The sequence below is a fragment of the Diceros bicornis genome, chromosome 14 (assembly GCF_020826845.1).
Source record: "Diceros bicornis minor isolate mBicDic1 chromosome 14, mDicBic1.mat.cur, whole genome shotgun sequence".
Lineage (NCBI taxonomy): Eukaryota > Metazoa > Chordata > Mammalia > Perissodactyla > Rhinocerotidae > Diceros > Diceros bicornis.
Window position 1 is genome coordinate 64363904 of NC_080753.1, and position 12714 is coordinate 64376617.

Genomic DNA, 12714 nt, shown 5'->3' on the forward strand with positions numbered 1-12714 from the left:
CAGTCTCTCCAACATGAAATAGGGTAAAAGTTTTTCCTCTCGGTGATTTCTTCAATCAACTTTACTTGTTATCTCATCCCAAAGAGGCTATTGAAACACTCAAGACTTACCACTCCCACCCCTACTCGTCCTTCTTCACTAGCCTAGAAGGAGTGCACTGGGAACCTCTCCTTCCACTTCTGCTTGTCATTTTTTCAAGGAGCAGCCCACATGCCTGCCCATCAGAACCTGAAGGGGCTTCACCTATGGGAGAAACTTGGGGCTGTGACCACACTTGGCTTTTGATATACTAAAATTATTTATAAAATTACTTTTCTATGAAGCCTTGCTTTCAAACTTACTTGGATTCTTGTAACAGAATCCTATTTTGAATGATAGGAATGAATATTAACTGTTTATTTTTGACTGTCTGATGTAACTTTTCTAATCTTTCTTCAGCCTTGAGCTAACTGTGGAGAAGGTCATGTAGAGAAAAATGCAAAAGAAAAGGGCCTCACTATTTTAAAAAATTTATCACAGTAAAAATATCCAAGACAGTAAACATTTATAACTAATAGAAGTACTTTACATTGATACAATCTTCTACAGCCTTTGAATTATAGTGTCTCATTTGATCCTTAGTGTGGATTATGATCTCATTTTATAGATAAGGCAACTGAGAAGTTGTTAAAAACACTTGTTTAATATAATAGCTCTGAATAAAAGTAACAGAATTATAAATAACTCACATCGTGTGTAACTCTACTTGCAATGTTCTACCTGGAAGACCTTATCTTTTGCCTCAGATTGGATATTAAAGCTGAATCCTGTTTCTGTGTCCTGAGGTGGCGTTCTGCCCCTACTCCCAGCCAGAGCCCGTAGTGCCCACTATGACCTGGGCCCTGGTGCTTCTCCTTCACCCGGGCACTTCTTGGAGACTCAACTTTGAATTTAAATACATAATAATAATATTTTATTCAGCTTATCTTGGTGTTTTTTAATGTGGTGGGGTTTTTTGTTTGCTGTATTGCCAAAACAGAAATTTTGTTCTTTTCATTCTATCAGCATTAGCAAAACTCATGATCTCAATCATAGAGCTAATGTTTGGACTAAAACCTTTCTTAATTGACCTCTTTCTTGTGAGTATACATTTATGTGGGTACTCTGTTTTTCCTAGGTTAATGAGTTTACCTTGAAAAAGTAACCTACAATGATTTAAAAAATGTTTATTAGTGCTTTCAGTATGTGAGTCCACACACCTGCCTTTGGCTGTTTGTTTTGATCTGTTCTCAATCTCTGACTTTCAATATCAGAGAGTTAAGAGACTTAGTCATAAAAGAACTAAGAAATCTGAACTTATCATTGAGGCTTAATTATAGATACCATTAACATTGTAATGCAATAATTATAATAATAGCTAACATTTATTGAGAACTTGGTAATCATATTACCTAGATTTTCTGAGTTAAACATCAAACCTGCATGGTAAGTACTGTTTTATCCTTGTTTTACAAACAAGGACATGATGATATTAATTCCTCACATATTTATAGTGACTCATGTTCTACTATGCTGTTTCATCTACATTAGTGTACACTGTGATTTGGCATGGCAAATATTACTATCCTGGTAGTTTACAGAGGAGATTGTAACTTCAGAGCTGTTAAATGGTTTGTGCAAGATAACATAGCCAGTAACATAGCCAGTAACTAACAGCTGGCCTTCGGTTGGTCCATTGGGCTTTTTATTTCTTGGTCTTCTTCCTAGCTAGGGTCTTCTAGTTTAAGGCTCTTAGAAACCAAGTATGTATTTAAAATAATTATGGGAGTTCCATTATCCACATGTGTTAGAGTGCACAACCACTTAAGTAATGTAATCTGAGGAGGAGTACCTCCTGCATGGCACTGTGCCTTGGTGAAAACAGTACCGGGCGGGAAAGCAAGTGAGACAGGCTCAGGTCAGGCTTGGCTACTTATCCTGACTGTGGGCAGTTGCTCAGCCTCTCTTTGTTCACCTGCACATTTGAGATGCTTGGACAAAGTGACTTCTAAGGTCTCAGCCCTCATGTATAACAGTTTTATGCAGTTCTCTCTTAAAAACAGCAGTCTTAGGTGAGAAGGGATAAAAATGAAGAGACCACATTTTTTAAAAATCATTTTAAGCCTCTCCTGAGAATTAACTAGTGAAACATATGGTAAAAATAATAATGTTTAAATTAATCTGAAAATGAAATTAAGAAAACAGTTACATTTATAATAACATCAAAAGAGAATAAAGTACTTAGGAACAAATTTAACAGAGGAAGTGCAAAACTTATTCTCTGAAAACTACTGAACGTTGTTCAAAGAAATTTTAAAAGACCTAAATAAATCAAAAGACATCCTCTGTTTGTGAATTGAAAGATGTAATATTGTTAAGATGGCACTATTCCCCTTATCAATCTACAGATTCATCACAATCCTTATCAAAATCCCAGTTGGCTTTTTTTGCGGAAATTAACAAGCTGGTCCTAAAATTTATATGGAAATTCGAGGGACTGAGAATAGCTAAAACGGTTTTAAAACATTCCGAAGTTGGAAGACTCACATTTCTTGATTTTAAAACTTACCATAAAGCTATAGTAATCAAGAATGTGTGGTACTGTCATAAAGATAGGTATATAGATCAACGGAATAGAATTGAAAGTTAGAAATAGATTCACACTTTGATTGATTCTCAGCAGAAGGTGCCAAGACAATTCAAAGGGAGAAAAAATAACCTTTTCAACAAACAGTGCTAGGACAGCTGTATATACATATGCAAATGAATGAAGTTGGACCCTTTAATTATACCATACACAAACTAAAAGTGGGTCAAAGATCTAAAATGTAAGAACAAACTCAATAAAATTCGTAAAAAAATGTAGGAGAAAATCTTCATGATTTCGGGCTAGGCAAAGCCCTCTTGGATATGACACCAAAAGGTTATACTGCAAGAAAAAAAAAAAAATTGGACTTCATCAAAATTAAAATAACTTGTGTGCATCAAAGGACACCATCAAGGGCCGGCCTGGTGGTGCAAGCAGTTAAGTGCGTGCGCTCTGCTGCGACGGCCCGGGGTTTGCTGGTTCAGATCCCAGGCGCGCACCGACGCACCGCTTGGCAGGCCATGCTGTGGTGGCGTCCTATATAAAGTAGAGGAAGATGGGCATGGATGTTAGCCCAGGGCCAGTCTTCCTCACAAAAAAAAAAAAAAAAGGACACCATCAAGAAAGTGCAAAGAGGGGCTAGCCTTGGTGGTGTTGCAGTAAGCAGTGAATTTGCGCGTTCCACATCGGTGGACTGGGGTTCGCCAGTTCAGATCCTGGACGCAGACCTATTCACCGCTCATCAAGCCATGCTGAGGCGGAGTCCCATAGAGAAGAGCTACAACTCTACAACTATGATACACAACTATGTACTGGGGCTTTGGGGAAAAAAGAAAAAAAGAGGAAGATTGGCAACAGATGTTAGTGCAGGGCCAATCTTCCCTGCCCTCCCAAAAAAATTAAAACAAAAAAAGAAAGTGAAAAGATAGCCTACACAATGAGAGAAAATATTTGTGAATTATATATCTGATAAAGTACTTGGATTCAGAATATATAAAGAACTATTACAACTCAATAATAACAAGATAAGTAATACAAGTAAAAAATGGACAAAGGATTTGAATAGACATTTCTCCAAAGAAGCTATATCAGTGGCCAATAAGCACATGAAAATATAGATACTTAGTATCATTGTTCATCAGAGAAATGCAAATCAAAACCACAATGAGATAACAGTACCTACTAGTATGACTGTTGTCAAAAAGACAAACCATAACAAGTGTTGGGGAGGATGTGGAGAAATGAGAACCCCAATTCACTGCTGGTGGGAATATAAAATAGTGTATCTATTTTGATAAACAGTCTGACAGTTCCTCAACAGATTAATCGTAGAGTTGCTCTATGACCTGGTAATTCCATCTAATGTATATATCCAAGAGAAATGAAAACATAACGTCCACACAAAAACTTGTGCATAAATGTTCATAGCAGCATTATTCACAAAGCCAAAAGATGGAAAAAACCCAAACATCCATCTACCGATGAATGGGTTTAAAATGTGGTGTATCCACCTAGCAGAATATTATTCGGCCATAAAGAAGGAACAAAGTGCTACTGATTTATGTTGTGATATAGATGAGCCGTCACAAAAGACCACATACTATTTAATTCCATTTATATTAAGTGTTCAGAATAGGCAAATCTATAGTGACAAAAAGTAGATTCATGCTTGCCTAGGGCCAGGGGGCTTGGGGAAAAATGAAGAGTGACTGCTAAAGGGCATGGGATTTTTTGGGGGTGATGAAAGTGTTCTAATATTGCTGGTGGTGATGGCTGCATAATTTGTGATTATTCTAAATACTATTGAATTGTACACATAAATGGATAAACTGTATGGTATGTGGGTTATAGCTCAATAAAGCTGTTATAAATAATAACATTAAAAATTAAATTTTAAGAACTAGGGATTTCAAATAATTTTAACTAGTTATCCAAGGTAACTTTTGGATCCAGATAAGAAAGGCTCCATGCCTTCCATTCCTCCTAGCATGCCATTCTAAGTCCCAGTAAGGTGAGAACCTGGGCTTTATAGTCACACAAACACTGATTTGTATCCTGTTTTAGAATGGCCAGTTTGCCTAGCTTCTCTGAATTTCAGCTTCTTCATCTACAAAATGGGAGTAATAATAATTCTTAGCTCATGGACTGCTCTGAAAATTAAATGAGTTTCTGTATCTAAAGAGCTAAGCGCAGTGCTAAAAGCGATAGCCATCATCAGAGGTGTCGTGGTCATGGTCGCTTTAGGGTTATGTTAAGGTAAGATAAGAGAAAGGCCTGCAGAAAGACCCCTCCCCGCCTTTGCATGTGCTGTTCCTTCTGGCTGGATCACTGTTCCTGTCTCACAACTTAATTATTCCCTTTGTGCCTCACTTGGAGACTCAATTCAGGCTTCTTTTCTGGTGTGTGTTTCCTGACCACTTCCGGAAGCTGAGTTACAGGCCCGGACCATCCGTCCATGCAAATCTGTGGTTTCACTTCTGGCAGCACTGATCTGTTTGTCTATCTTACCCTCTCTGTGCTTCTTGAGAGTAGGGGCTGCTGCTTCTCTCCCTGATCCCCCAGCTCAGTGCTTGGTGCTTGCTAGGTGCTCAATTCATACCAGTTGAAAGAATAAACGGTCAGGGGAGGACCTAAGTAGACTGTTTAAACAAGAATCAGATGCTCCCACTGGACTCCTGAGCATTAGTTGACTGATAAATAGAATGATCTGAACTATTTTGCGTTGGGAACTTCATCTAATGATTTGACGTGGCTAGTTTACCTAGTATACTTTGGGATGATAGTTTAGTCCTGACATTAAAACAGAAAGATAGACATCAGGAAACGTAAATTTAATTGTTACAGGTCAATAGAAGATAAAGGATTGCTAATTGGTAATAGATTGAGAAGGATTGCACCTAATATTTCTTCATTTTGAATGGCTCTTTTTTTAAGGAGCTCTGTGTTTTTTTTAAACTGCTGTGGAAAGTTGAAACTTTGGATTTCTTAATGTACTCTATGAACTGCTAAGAGAAATTGACAATTTGTATTTCCATGGAAGTCCTGTTGTCATTTTTCACGATACAGCGTTGGTATAAATGTGTATACCAGGTTCGTGGAGTAAGTGCATCTAGTGTATGTTTGAACTTGCACTGGGCCACCTTCTTGCCAAAATTTAAAAAACCTATTTAGAAAAATTCCCCTTATCCCTGTGCCAGTTTCTCTAGAAGCCAAAAGCTTTCATCATAACATCCACCTCCCTGCTTCATCTGCAACAGAACAAAGCTAAAGTTATTGCAATGTGATAAATTATGATAGTAATTTATCTAAACTGTATGAAGCCATTATTGACTAGCTCATACGTGTGTTATTACCTTGAGAATTTGGTATTACCTAGTGTGTTGTGATGACCTTAACTAGGTACAAGGGCTTGGATAAAATTGTCTCAGAAGTGTCTTTTAATTTTGTGCTTCTTTGTGATCTTTTAAAAGTAGGTAGAGGCTCTCATTAAAGACAGAGAACATTAAAACAATTGCTCCAATTTCTGCTTGCTCCGATTTATAGCACCTTTCATCCAGTCATTTCAAAATATTTATACAGAATTTAGCACCCATTCCTGTAGATAACACTTAAATGAAATTGGAAGGTGCCATTGCAGTAAGTATAGTACAAAGAAACTTTTGACTTGGAACTATGTCATAATTTATAATTGGACGGCTGTGCAGGTTTCTGAAATAAGGGATCACCACTTATTGGCAACCCAAATGCATTTCTTGTTTGTTTCCTTTAACTAGTTTTACCCTGTAAGCTAAGTTACTCTCCTCTCCCTCTTGCCGTGAGCCCAAAAATAGCTTTATTAATAGGAATATATGATGTTTATGTTGTTAAAAAAAATCAGGGTGGTCTTAGATGTCTGTCTTCCATTCTGGCATTTCCCTTTATACAACCCTCTTGAATTTTCTGTTGAAATACTGGCATTCCGATAGCTTTTCTTTGGCCTAATGCCTGGGTCACATATTGCAGCAGCAAATTAGGAATGTTAAGACGTCCCTCAAAGAAAAATGTTTGTTATGAAAGTAGAGGTGATGTGACACTTAGAATTAGAACTTCTTAACTTGTCTAAATGACAGTTAATGATCTTTTTCTTTTATTATTTTAAAGAGGAGGAAAAGAATGAAAGAAATGCCCAGAGGCTGAGATTGGGTTTGGTTCACCAAACTGTTAAATGTCAAGTGTACTCTACTAATAATACATCTTTTGTCTCTTTTTAGGAGCTAATTTTGTTACTAGAAAAATTAGCCGGTCAGTAGCTAAGATTTACCTTGGACAACTGGAATGTTTCAGTTTGGGAAATCTGGATGCCAAACGAGATTGGGGCCATGCCAAGGACTATGTAGAGGTAGGAACTGACTCATTATGTTCTTAAAAATACCTGTATCACTTGATTTTGAATGCCAGGCCTCTAGAGGAAAAGCATCACCTAGAGGTGGTAGCATATAAAATTTTGCTAATGCAGATATGTTTAGACTCATACTTGTTTCAGTTTAAGGCTTGATAGTTCAGTAGTACATGTAGATGATACTGAATGTTACTTGAATGAGGAAATCTTTCACAACTGTTCTTTTAATTATTTAAAACAAAGTGTCAGTCAGTGGTTTGGATGATGGATGAAAAAATGTTTGAATGGTGTTCTTCCTTACTTTCTGAAGCTTCTTTCTCCTCCCCGTGTTTTGCACCTTCTCTCTTCTCCTGCCCAATACCCGTATGACTAACCCTGAAAGAATTTTTTGGTATAAAGGTACTACTAGCCCTCAGATCTTCAAGAAATACTACCTAATTTCAATTTGTATAATCCAAGACCTTCAGATTTACATGATTCTACTGAATTACTCTAAGAGTAATATTCTTATGGAGCTTTTGGTTTTTGTTGCTTTAGACTCTGCTTATTACCCTACATACTTCTTAAAGTGTGACTTTACACACCAATGAACTTTGTCCATTAAATAAAGAGAGATGGAGGGAGATGTTAATAATGATGCTATTGCAGGATAATGGATATGGTTAAAGGGAAATTCAAATTTTTACTCTTGGGATTTACATACACATTAAATTTTGGTTAGGGGTATATATGTTACATATATAAGGAGGATGATTTCTCTTTAAACTAAAAAACAACTTTAAAATTCTTGCCCTGATTAGTATGCTTTTAAATATCCATGGTGGTTCTGTGGCCAGACATGAAGGAGCACGTTAGTCACATTGTGTTGTTCCCTTGAGTCAGCTTGTCCTTGTTTAGGTGCTTACAGATTTCCTGTGCTCAGGAGACTATTTCTGTCCTTAATGATTCCTCTCTGGGAAACCGGATCTGGCTTCCTTGTTCATTGATGCAATTCAAAAAGAAACTTGAACATTTGCAAAGAAAGCAAACAAGTAGTTCACTTGCTAACGGAGGTTATCTTCGGCAGTGTTATTATTTTTGTTTATAACAATTAAAAATGTGTACTTGAACACCTAATACTTATATTATGGACAAAAAAGTAGTTCTGAATTTAAATTTTGAACATCACAGTATTTAGATCGTTTAAATATGTTCTTCAATGCTGTAATTACAAAGAAACATTTTATGACAGTAGTTCTTAGATATATTTTAAGAGTAGTACATTAAAAAACATATAAGGCCACACTTTCAGGAGTGATAATAAAGTGGGAGAAAGGAGATGTTAGCAGGAAAAGCAGAAACTTTCTTTTGTCTATTCTATATGGCCTTACCTACTTAAAAATATAAGGCAAATTTTGTAAAAATAAATACTTTATTTTTTCAATAGTATCATTTGGGCATACAGCCTTCTAGCTATCTGTATATACTTAGAGCTATATAGAAGGCTATATAGGTGTCTCTTGATCCAAACTCTTGTTCTCCAAATTCAGGAACCAAATAGATCGAATTTCATTCTATTTTATTTTATATTTTTGCACTGGGGTAAGAAAGAAGTTTGTATTGGAACTCAGAAATAGATTTTGATAGTGAGAGAAATAATATGTCAAAATGTTAGTAGTACTTTTGTTTTTCTTCTTCTTTATACTTACATATTTTCCATATATTTGAAAAGAATATGTGTAAACTTTCTCAGGGAAAAAAATAAATGAATTTTTAATAATAGGCCAAAAAATCCAACAGAAACGCTTGGGACTGTTAAATAAATACATAAATAATGAGAAAATCTTTTGTGAGCTCAGCGAGTGTGGAAGGAGGAGCCTGCTGACCAATGCCAAGGCTAGCACTGCTCCTGAGTGTAGCTCAAACCTTGTCACAAAGGTCCCACATTTGTATTCCTTTACAATAAAAGTATTTCATAAACATTTTGGCTCAAAGATTTCAAAAAGGTCTTCCCAAATGATGTCATTTTGAAGATTCCTTGACAAGATGGTATCAGTACAGCATGCCCAGAAGCCAGAATATTCACACAAGAGTAAGATGTTCTGGCCTTTCAGTAAGAATGTAAAATTTTCAAATTTTACAGAGAAACATATGCAAAGTTAAGTCATTCTTGTTGGCATTCAAGACCTGTTACACAATAAAGTGGGTTTGCCTATTGAGGATTCTCCTGGGGTTCTGACCATAACACGTGTTGGTGATGTAAGAAGTGTTTTATAGTGCTCATTTATGGGTTCTGAAAGAAGTCTAAATTCTTGGTTTCTAAAAAAGTGTCATTATTAAGTAAGAATTCAAACCTATCTCCATTTTACGAAATTTTGCTGTCCCTTGCATTTCTAAATGTATTAAAATGAGATTACTTCACAGACTTATGACTAAAAGCAGATGTTGCTAGAATTACAATCAACAAGCATAAGATTGAAAAAAGAAGCATTGTTTGTTTAAAGCACATCTGTATCCTGGCGTGATAATCAGCTTAAGAATAAAGAAGTCTTCGAAAGTACAGATCAAACAAATTATCAGAGCATCTCATTTACACACGTCGTAATTCCTCTTATTTATACCCATACTGTATTGGTAAATTTTTAGATTAAACAACTTATGCTTTTTAACTAATGGATGAATTTCCATGATGAAGAGTAGAGAGCGTTTGATGGATGGGGTGTAGGTGATCCCAGCTGTCAGTGATTTGCTCCTCAGCCTTAGGTAAGGTTTTATATCTCAATTTACACATCTGTGAAAAGTACATAATAATATCCTTGTAAAAAATTAGCATTCATGTGCTGTACGTACATGATTAGAATCTACCTCTCTCTTGTGAACACTTTTGCAACAATTTATACAAAGCCATTTCCTATTGCTGACTCAGGTTCATTAGCATCCATTTATAGTCTTGCTTCCTAGATCAAAATGATTTAAAAATTATTGGAGTGGGTAAGAAGTATTTCAACTTTAAGTTAAGAATATAAAAACTATATTAAATTACATTGTACTTCAGAATAAACATGCTATATAAAGTTACATCTTTTCTAATATTTTATTGTAAACATTTTTAAACATACAGAATTGTTGAGTGAATTTTACCATGTACAGCTATATACCCACCACCCAGATTCTATTAACATCTACAATTATTGTTGCATTTTGAGAAAACATATTACTATTTAAAAATTGCTGTAGTGCTAATGGGTCAGAGCTAAAAATATTCAATTTATACAAGTGAAACACAGGTTATCAAAAATTTGCATTTTTTATGGGATATAGTTAGTCAGCAATTCAAACTTTCAAAATATTTCCATCTTCTTAAATAATTATGTGACATCACCACAACCTGTTTTCATGTTTGCCTCCCTCCATATACATTGAAGCAACTCCTTATATGCATGAAAACATGTTGGGGGCTGTATACTACATTCAGGCAAATTCAAGTAGTCAACATTGTACCAGTAGTGCCTGAAAACTGCAGAAGAGAAAACCTCTGACTTCTCTGGGTGGCATTGCTCCTTCAACATAACTTCTGTTGAGTACCTGCCATAGTCGTGATTCTAGCTGCTTCAAATGACAGTCTTTGAAACTTTGTCCAAAGCCACATAAGACTGCAACATGCTATACTGCACAAAGGTAAGCAGATTTCTTTATTATAAGACTGACTTCTCAAAACTTATGATATGTGAATGTGCACTATGGCCTGCTAAGATTAATAAAGGGTTTTCCATATTTATTTAACCTTGCCACCCTTTTAATGGAAAATAAGTACGAATATCTAGCAGTATGGAGTTGGGAAATGGCACCATATGTTTAAATAAAATTAAAGGTAACAGTTTGGTTAACAGGGTCCCACTGTGATCCCACCTTGATAAAACTAGCTGGAACACAACTATAGCCAGAAAATATTGGGAGAGAAGCTAATTGATAAGGGTTGGGCCAGAAGTGTCTTTTAGCTTTGCCACTCACAAGGGGTCTTTTGCTCTTGTGATACACACGTAATCAAGTGACCTAAGTCTGAGCTCTTTCCAGGACTCAGCAAAAAGACATCTAAAAAATATCATGAGGTTTACTGCCAATAGCTGACCATACGGATGCTCCCGAAGAGTTCTACTGATCCAAAGGCAATACCGTGGGATGTTCACATTGTTAGGGAGAATTTTTGAGATTCATCTGAATTTTAATACCATAGTTCCCCACACGCGTCTTTTTCTTTATTTCTCTCTCTCTTTTTTTTTGTTGACAGCACAGATTAATAAGAAAAAGCTACATTTAAAAATAAAAATAATAATTATCAAATGTTGGGCACTTATTATATGCCAGAAACTCTACTGCAGCAGACTTTATATACATTATCTTATATAATACATGCAGTAATCCTGAAAGGTAGAGAGTATGTCCTCATTTTATGGATGAGGGAACTGAGAGTTAGAGCTTTCAGGTGACATACTCACCCCAAAGGCATGGCCAATAGAGTTGAATGAAGCCAGAAGTCCAGCCCAGGCCTGATACCTAAGCCATGCTCATAACCACTAATTAATATGGAAGTGAGGGGAGCAGAATATGAGCAGTGGGATCTGAGTAACTTTCCATTTCCCGGAGAGACAGAAAATTAAGCTTCTCTCCCTTTTTTTCCCTTGCCATTTACAGTCCAAGGGGAAGAGAAATATCTGGAAGATAAGAGTCTCAGACAGTTATCAGCTCTCACTGAACCCATTATATTGGCTATATCACTGAACCTATTACATTGGCTATGTTAAGATGCAAAGGATGTGTTTGGGGAAAATGAGTAGTTAGGTGTCCACCCCTCTCTGTCCATTGGCTTCTAAATGAGGTAACCTTCCTGGCAGCTGAGAGCAGAGACCTGAGGAAAGCTGGGAGAGTTGACCACTGTTTCTCAATCCTTTCTTCCTCATCATTCTGCTGCTAGCATTTTGCATCCTATGTTAATTAACAGAAATCTGGAAGGAAAGGATGCCATTTAAACTTTCTGAGATTTTAAGGGAAAGCTTGGTTATTGCAAAAACATCATCAATAAGCTGTTTTGGTTTTTTTTTCTTTTTCATGTTCAGGAGAGTAGCTTGATTTCTTGTAGTGTTTGAGTTCTCTAAAGTGTTAGTTGTGCCAGAATCCATTCTTTACTAAGGCCTCACTTAACAGAAATGCAGAAAGTCATAGTTGCCTTATTTCCTCTGGCCAGGTCTTGATTGGTTGGGAATGACACCATAAGAGTGGCCGTGCCCCCAAATCCCAGAAACTGTGGGCTTTGTTTAAATTGTTGTTTTAATGAATGAAGCCTACACCATCCATATTTCTAGGATAGATCATTCATCAAGTTTTCATCCACAGATAATTTAGAAACATGGAGGTAGGTGCATTTTTACATTGTATTTTCAAAATATAAAATTGAGCCTCTGACATTAAATTAGAAAAGTAGTTCTTGGCAAATGTGTGTAAGTGTGTGTACATGGATAGAGAGAATGAAAATGAATATAGAATGGAGTTGTACGTTCAGTAGATATAGTGCCTGTTGAGATGGATTATGAAACTTTGTGTAAATGCCACTTACGTTTAATGGGTAGCAATTAACCACGTTAAGGTAGAAGCTTGTACTCCACCCTTTACTCACTCCCATTGATGCTAAGTGTCATCGCACCATTGTGGTTCATGAAATGACTACTTGTACCTAGGAAAGTCATAGTTCTATTGC

At 36.3% G+C, this 12714-nt stretch overlaps 1 protein-coding gene across 2 annotated transcripts in view; it reads left to right on the plus strand.

Moving 5' to 3' along the window:
* Positions 1–12714, plus strand: part of GMDS (GDP-mannose 4,6-dehydratase) — a 628451-nt gene that overhangs the window by 312532 nt on the left and 303205 nt on the right. For both annotated transcript variants that reach the window (XM_058555392.1, XM_058555393.1), the window contains exon 7: positions 6856–6983. In XM_058555392.1, the coding sequence (XP_058411375.1) occupies positions 6856–6983 (128 nt within the window). The remainder of the gene's footprint in view (positions 1–6855; positions 6984–12714) is intronic.